Consider the following 8,938-nt stretch of genomic DNA (forward strand, 5'->3'; position numbering starts at 1 on the left):
TATGGGTGCTTATTTTTTTTTCTTTATTTTGAACTGGGGAATTACATTTTTTTTTTACATTATACTATATTTTATTGTGTAATTTTTGCAGGATTTCGGGGGTTAACCAGCAGTGATAGGGGATCTCTCCAGTCTCTACTGTTACGGGCAGGTGCTGGCTGTATAACACAGCTGTCACCCACCCTGGGTGCAGTGGACTCAGCTCCTGAAATAATATCTCCATCAACCATTGTAGCTTCCAAATATTTTTTGCTTTCATTAAGGACAATTTTTAAGATCTATGCTTGTGTTGTCAATGAAAGAAACCACCCATTCTCGGCCAAAGCAGACCCAGCACTCACTTGATGTCTGAGGGTCTGGAAATCATTAAATGATAATAAATGGCCGATCCACCTCCTCTGTTACCAGCCCTCACTCTTGCTCCGAAAAGAGGGTCTGAAGTTAAAGAATTCACTATATGATTTTCAGATGTCTAAACAGGGAATAACATTGATCCTCAGCTGCAGGGATTGTTCCCGTGTATCAAATTTTCTTGTTGGCCAAGGAATAAAATATTCCGTAACCAATCAGATCACTGGTATACTTGCAGCAGCAGAAGAGGAGTGAGTTGATGTTGTAGGTGGCAGTGACCTACCCAGTCCTGTGATGATGATAACGAGGGCATGGTGATGACGTGACCTGGCAAATGGTGGTCATATTCTGACCTATAAATTATTTTTATTTAAAAATTTTATTTATTTTACTATTGAAAATGATACTACATACTGAATGAACAAGTTCTGGTATCCAGACGCGTCCAGGATTTCTGCAGCTATAACTTTTACAGCTTACCTATTTTTGGTTCTGGGCCCTCAATTTAACAATGTTTTTTTTCTGTCTTTTTGGATCCGATTACGACTTTTGTCTTTGTTGGCATCAATGAAAATTCTGTAAGTATTAAGTTACCAATAAAGAGGAAACTTAGAAAAGTTGGTGAATTATAGAAAAAGTAGAAAAGGTCTGTAAAATCCAGACCCCAGTGCTTCTAACACTAATGGAGAGGCCCGTAAACCCAGCAGAACGTCCACCGAGGGGCCCTGAGCGTCAATGGACCTTTGTAGGACGTTGGGAGGAAAACTTGAAATTTCTTCCCTTGAAGAACGGAGTACTGAGCCCACGATTATTTCCATAGTATTTTTTCAGCTGGTTCTTATAACCGTATTTAACATTGGGTTCTGTATCTAACAGTCCAAATTTGGCCGTCAATTCAGGTAGGAAGCAAAAAATATTTCTCTTCTCCTTTGTTACCAACATTGTACCTTTGTTTCCCGAGGCGGGAATAACCTTCAAGTTCTCCTTTTTCGGGACCCAATTTGGGAAGCCACCACTTGCAGAGGTTATTTATTATGGACTATAAAGGCACAGATGATTGGCCTCGGGGAGACCAAAACATCCAACACCGCGGAGACACCATCACGTGTTTCTCAACGCAGTGATTCCAGAACACTGCCCCCATCCCTTATGGGAAATATGCAAATGCAAGTAAAGAAGCTGCGGAGACACCATCACGTGTTTCTCGACGCAAGCAATGAATAGCCAGGCCTTTCCCCGGGAAGGAACAACCACGGGAAGGGCAGCATCCTAAGAAGGAAAGCCACCTATGCGGTATTTATTATGGACTGTCCATAGAAGCAAGGTCGGATTCCAGACATCCAACATTCACAATCCATGAGCGGACCGCAGTGTCTGGACCAGCCATGGGTTTCCTGACTCCCAACTCAGCAGTCTCATAAGCATAAGGTATATCAAACTGTTGAGTTCAGGTCTGGTGACTCGCAGACGGTTTGGACATCTCACTTCGTACATGGACCATGAATACCGGATGTTTGAAACTGGCCTAATGGTGAATGAGACTATCGTAGCTAAACCTCTGAGGATCATCTGGGAGGCCCCAGGAGCAAGGGAAAACCTACCAGACTGCAAAAATAGTTACAAATGTCTACAGCAGAAGCCTCAGATTCCGCTTGGAAAGCAGCAAATTCTTCAACCTTTATCAATGTTGTGATGCCAAATCTCCGGTGGTCAGAGGTGCACTCTTGGGGTGTGATGGGTTATGGATAGGCCGTGCTTATAAAAATAAAAATCAGCCAATGCCCTCCACCCTGGATTTTTGTTTGCATGTTATTGCAGTGCAATTTACAGGAAACTCCCTATTGGGGTATTCACTAAAGACCTAGGTCTCATCCCCATTGAAAGCCCCACTACTTGTGCTACATACATATAAGTCTTTTTAGGTATACAATTTTGCACTGAAATATGTATACAGGGAGCTCTGCTTCTTTGACTTTTCAAATGTTAGCATTCTACCTGTGTGCAGCCACCACTAGGGGGAGCTCACTGTAGGTAGATTTATACAGACACCACTAAGAGGAGCTCACTACATACAGAGTTATACAGCCACCACTACGAGGAGCTCACTACATACAGATTTATACAGCCACCACTAGGGGGAGCTCACTACATACAGATATAAATAGCAACCACTAGGAGGAGCTCACTACATACAGAGTTATACAGCCACCACTAGGAGGAGTTCACTACATACATATATAAATAGCCACCACTAGGGGGAGCTCACTACATACAGATTTATACAGCCACCACTAGGAGGCGCTCATTACATACAGATATAAATAGCCACCACTAGGGGGAGCTCACTACATACAGATATAAATAGCAATCACTAGGAGGAGCTCACTACATACAGATTTATACAGCCACCACTAGGAGGAGCTCACTACATACAGATTTATACAGCCACCACTAGGAGGAGCTCACTACATACAGATATAAATAGCCACCACTAGGGGGAGCTCATTACATACAGATTTATACAGCCACCACTAGGAGGAGCTCACCACATACAGATTTATACAGCCACAACTAGAGAAAGTTCACTGCATATGGATGTTTACAGCCACCACTCGGAGGAACTCACTGCATGTGGTTTCATACAGCAAAAACTAGGTTTAGGTCACTAAATATAGATTTTATACAGCTTTTATTGAAGAGCTGTATAAATTTGTATACAGTGAGCTCCCCCTAGTGGTGACTGCAGGTACAATGATCATATATCAGTTGCAGGCTGTATACAAGTCATGTGTTTAGCCTATACCCCTGTAATTCAGACAAATAGGAGTTACCGTAATTAAACAAGTATAGAAGATGGTTGCACCATGTATTTAACTTGGGTAAAAGGTATAGTTTCCTTGGCACTATACAGGCACAGTCTTACTGAGGTTGGCATGGCTTTAGTTACAGTACAGTGTATTTTATGTACCTTCGGACCACCTGTGCTTTGTCTGGTTTATTATCCATGAAAGCGCTCTACAGATGTCGTCTACCATTGTGCAAAGCCCCTAAACTTCGCTTTACAAACTATAATTCCTGCTATTAAACATGAAAGGCCTCTGCTTTTCCCCAAAATACAGGAGAAGTGCACGAGTGCTGGGAAGCCGTCTATAAACTGGATAATTACATGCACAAAATTTTTTTTAATCTGAATCATATGTTATAGAAATATGAATTCTACGTAAATAAAACCTAAAAAAATCTCCAGATTTCATACATTAAAAAGATGCCCTGGCATACTGAGACCTACAGTCCACAGTCAACCCTTTGACTGACTCAGCTCGCACCGAGGTTAGGGGAAGCCAAAGGAATTGAAATTTTATTTAAATAGGGAGCAGTATTATAGTAGTTATATTCTTGTACATAGGGGCAGTATTATAGTAGTTATATTCTTGTACATAGGGGCAGTATTATAGTAGTTATATTCTTGTACATAGGAGCAGTATTATAGTAGTTATATTCTTGTACATAGGGGCAGTATTATAGTAGTTATATTCTTGCACATGAGGCAGTATTATAGTAGTTATATTCTTGTACATAGGAGGAGTATTATAGTAGTTATATTCTTGTACATAGGAATAGTATTATAGTAGTTATATTCTTGTACATAGGGGCAGTATTATAGTAGTTATATTCTTGTACATAGGAGCAGTATTATAGTAGTTATATTCTTGTACATAGAGGCAGTATTATAGTAGTTATATTCTTGTACATAGGAGCAGTATTATAGTAGTTATATTCTTGTACATAGGAGCAGTATTATAGTAGTTATATTCTTGTACATAGGAGCAGTATTATAGTAGTTATACTGCTGTACATAGGGGGCAGTATTATAGTAGTTATATTCTTGTACATAGGGGCAGTATTATAGTAGTTATATTCTTGTACATAGGGGCAGTATTATAGTAGTTATATTCTTGTACATAGGGGCAGTATTATAGTAGTTATATTCTTGTACATAGAGGCAGTATTATAGTAGTTATATTCTTGTACATAGGAGCAGTATTATAGTAGTTATATTCTTGTACATAGAGGCAGTATTATAGTAGTTATATTCTTGTACATAGGAGCAGTATTATAGTAGTTATATTCTTGTACATAGGAGCAGTATTATAGTAGTTATACTGCTGTACATAGGGGGCAGTATTATAGTAGTTATATTCTTGTACATAGGGGCAGTATTATAGTAGTTATATTCTTGTACATAGGGGGCAGTATTATAGTAGTTATATTGCTGTACATAGGAGCAGTATTATAGTAGTTATATTCTTGTACATAGGGGGCAGTATTATAGTAGTTATATTCCTGTACATAGGAGCAGTATTATAGTAGTTATATTCTTGTACATAGGAGCAGTATTATAGTAGTTATATTGCTGTACATAGGGGGCAGTATTATAGTAGTTATATTCCTGTACATAGGGGGCAGTATTATAGTAGTTATATTCTTGTACATAGGGGCAGTATTATAGTAGTTATATTCTTGTACATAGGAGCAGTATTATAGTAGTTATATTCTTGTACATAGGAGCAGTATTATAGTAGTTATATTGCTGTACATAGGGGGCAGTATTATAGTAGTTATATTCTTGTACATAGGGGCAGTATTATAGTAGTTATATTCTTGTACATAGGGGGCAGTATTATAGTAGTTATATTCTTGTACATAGGAGCAGTATTATAGTAGTTATATTCTTGTACATAGGGGCAGTATTATAGTAGTTATATTCTTGTACATAGGGGGCAGTATTATAGTAGTTATATTGCTGTACATAGGAGCAGTATTATAGTAGTTATATTCTTGTACATAGGGGGCAGTATTATAGTAGTTATATTCCTGTACATAGGGGGCAGTATTATAGTAGTTATATTCTTGTACATAGGGGCAGTATAATAGTAGTTATATTCTTGTACATAGGAGCAGCATTATAGTAGCTATATTCTTGTACATAGGGGCAGTATTATAGTAGTTATATTCTTGTACATAGGAGCAGTATTATAGTGATTATATTCCTGTACATAGGAGCAGTATTATAGTAGTTATATTCTTGTACATGGTGGGGGGGCAGTACTATAGTAGTTATATTCTTGTACATAGGGGCAGTATTATAGTAGTTATATTCTTACACATAGGGGCAGTATTATAGTAGTTATATTCCTGTACATAGGGGCAGCATTATAGTAGTTATATTCTTGTACATGGGGGGGGGGGGGCAGTATTATAGTAGTTATATTCTTGTACATAGGGGCAGTATTATAGTAGTTATATGCTTGTACATGGGGGGGCAGTACTATAGTAGTTATATTCTTGTACATAGGGGCAGTATTATAGTAGTTATATTCTTGTACATAGGGGCAGTATTATAGTAGTTATATTCTTGTACATAGGGGCAGTATTATAGTAGTTATATTCTTGTACATAGAGGCAGTATTATAGTAGTTATATTCCTGTACATAGGGGCAGCATTATAGTAGTTATATTCTTGTACATAGGGGGCAGCATTATAGTAGTTATATTCTTGCACATAGAGGCAGTATTATAGTAGTTATATTCTTGTACATAGGGGCAGTATTATAGTAGTTATATTCCTGTACATAGGGGCAGCATTATAGTAGTTATATTCTTGTACATAGGGGCAGTATAATAGTAGTTATATTCTTATACATAGGGGCAGTATTATAGTAGTTATATTCTTGTACATGGGGGGCAGTACTATAGTAGTTATATTCTTGTACATAGGGAGCAGTATTATAGTAGTTATATTCTTGTACATGGGGGGGGCAGTACTATAGTAGTTATATTCTTGTACATAGGGAGCAGTATTATAGTATTTATATTCTTGTACATAGGGGCAGTATTATAGTAGTTATATTCCTGTACATAGGGGCAGCATTATAGTAGCTATATTCTTGTACTTAGGGGCAGTATTATAGTAGTTATATTCTTGTACATAGGAGCAGTATTATAGTAATTATATTCCTGTACATAGGAGCAGTATTATAGTAGTTATATTCTTGTACATAGGACCAGTATATTAGTTGTTAAATTCTTGTACATAGGAGCAGTATTATAGTAGTTATATTCTTGCACATAGGGTGAAGTATTATAGTAGTTATATTCTTGTACATAAAGGTACAGTAATAGATTAGATTTTTTTGGGTATTGCACAAGTTATTGTTGATGACTATATGAATGCGGCTTGGGTATGGTATGCAAACATCATTACTGTGTCTACGTTCTGATTGACAGGTCCGGTATTGGATGACGACAGTTCTAGGGTTTATTCCAGGAGTAGGACAGGAAAATAACGATTGACTTGTCATGCACCCTTCACTACTGGAGCAGGAAATCCCAGTGTAGGTTATTATTTCCACAATATTTTAGTTGGCTGCAGATAGTTCAGGCATCTTTCATTCCCAAGAGCAACAGAAAAGTGAAAATACAAGACTTTGGTTTAATCATTTGTATAAATACAAAACGTGATTCTTCTTTGTATTCAGAGTCTTTCCTGAATTGACCTTGGCCATGTGTCATTGGATAATCATATAGGTGCACATGGGCATTTCAGATCAATTTGGGGTCGCTTTAAAAGAAAACAACAACCTGAAAACGGTTAAAACCTTCATAACAAATTTAATGGTCAGATTAAAATTAAAAAAAAAAAACCTTGTTTGTATAAATAGTTTTTTTGAACAGTTCGAACTTTTAAGAAAATCCTACCCAATTTATGGGAAACATTGTAAAAAACATAGTTTTTCGTGGGAATTAATATCACCAGGTATCCTAATGTCAGTGCTGTAAATCTTCTTAGTCCTTTGTATTCTGAGTTGATTCCAGGCTGTTGTGATCTGATGACATCTGGGGATGACAACATAGCGGACAGATCTCTTCTCATGGTAGATTAAAATGTTTGATGACAATGTCCGTTGAAGTTATATTTCTGGCATTGTAATGAAGGCCATATGGTTGGCACTTGACTTTTCCTGTAGATAGATCTGAGGAACTAATTAATAAAAGTTACAACATCTTGACCTTAAAAGACACTTTTTAGGGGTGAGGGGAATTATTTATGTAATTAACATTAAAGAAAAACTCCTGGAGAGGAACATAAGGGCTTCTGCTGGTTCTTACTTGGTTTTTACCATACAGCTGGATCAATAAATACCCTTTAGAGGGCTTGTCATGTTCAGAAAAAAAACAACTTCATACACCCTATTAGGGAATGCTAAGTTAATAAAGGCAAGTGTCTCTCTTCCTCTGGAGGACCTGATGTCAATGGGCACATGTAGTACTTCATTTCTCCTGTGGTTGTGCTGCAGAAGAATTCAACACTTAGTGCCAGCTTTCCCGACCAGATTACCAGTGATTTACTCCTAGAAGTTCCATAAATTATAACTTCAATCAATGCTAACACATTATATCTATTCTTTTTTTTACTTAGGAACTTGATGCCTCGGACTTTAGATGGACAGATCACAATGGAGAAGACTCCAAGTTACTTTGTAACCCCAGAGGCGCCAAGACGAATTTACAACATGTCCAAGGACACAAAGCTCATCGTGGTGGTGAGAAATCCAGTGACCAGGGCCATCTCTGACTATACACAGACTCTGTCAAAAACTCCATCGTTACCCACCTTTCAAGCGTTGGCCTTCAAAAACACCAGCGTGGGGACTATCGATACTACCTGGAGTGCCATCCGTATTGGCATCTATGCTAAGCACTTAGAGAACTGGCTCCAATACTTCCCACTCTCAAAATTCCTTTTTGTCAGCGGGGAGAGACTGGTCAGTGACCCTGCAGGGGAAATGGGCCGAGTTCAGGATTTTTTGGGGTTAAAAAGGGTCATTACAGATAAACATTTCTACTTCAATAAAACCAAGGGATTTCCTTGCCTGAAGAAGCCGGAGGGAAGGGGTAAGCCAAGATGTTTAGGCAAATCCAAAGGGCGTCCACACCCCGAAATAGATAAGACACTTTTGTTACGTCTCCAGGAGTTTTACCGACCTTACAACATGAAGTTTTATCAGATGACCGGCCACAACTTTGGTTGGGACTGATGTTTTTCTATGCCATTGACTGGATTAGTATCTTTAATATAAAAAAAGGGGCATTTCTTTTGTTATTTGATACATAACAGGGCCAAAAATAATTCCGGAAGGGTAAATACCCATTAGAATTTTTAAAATCACAATCACATTTGAAGGATTGTTCCTTTTGTTGGGTCCGAGTTAAGACATTTTGTTTTTTACTATTTTAATAAGTATTTATATAAGAGTGAATGTTATATATGACTATGGTGTAGAGACCAATATTTCAAGCACAAGTAATAAAAAAAAAAAAAGAAAATGGAGACAACTGAGTGTAATGTTTTTTTCCAGAGAACGAGATAACCCAAAAGGTCCCATATTAGGAGTTTGATAAACTTGTCGGGCCTTTGCCTTCTCTAGCTGGACCTTCTCTTTTCTTGGCTAGCCTCTATGGAGCCTTCTTCCTGGCGGCCATGGTTCTGAAGCCAAGGGTTAGTCATTTTACAAAATACGATGGT

General features: G+C 37.9%; 1 protein-coding gene across 1 annotated transcript in view; it reads left to right on the forward strand.

The window, feature by feature from the left end:
* Positions 1-8,738, forward strand: part of HS3ST6 (heparan sulfate-glucosamine 3-sulfotransferase 6) — a 55,656-nt gene extending 46,918 nt beyond the window's left edge. The window contains exon 2 of the mRNA XM_069734614.1: positions 7,832-8,738. Coding sequence (XP_069590715.1) covers positions 7,832-8,450 — 619 coding nt within the window. The 3' untranslated portion in view covers positions 8,451-8,738. The remainder of the gene's footprint in view (positions 1-7,831) is intronic.
* Positions 8,739-8,938: the final 200 nt, after the last annotated feature.

The sequence above is a fragment of the Ranitomeya imitator genome, chromosome 7 (genome assembly GCF_032444005.1).
Source record: "Ranitomeya imitator isolate aRanImi1 chromosome 7, aRanImi1.pri, whole genome shotgun sequence".
NCBI lineage: Eukaryota > Metazoa > Chordata > Amphibia > Anura > Dendrobatidae > Ranitomeya > Ranitomeya imitator.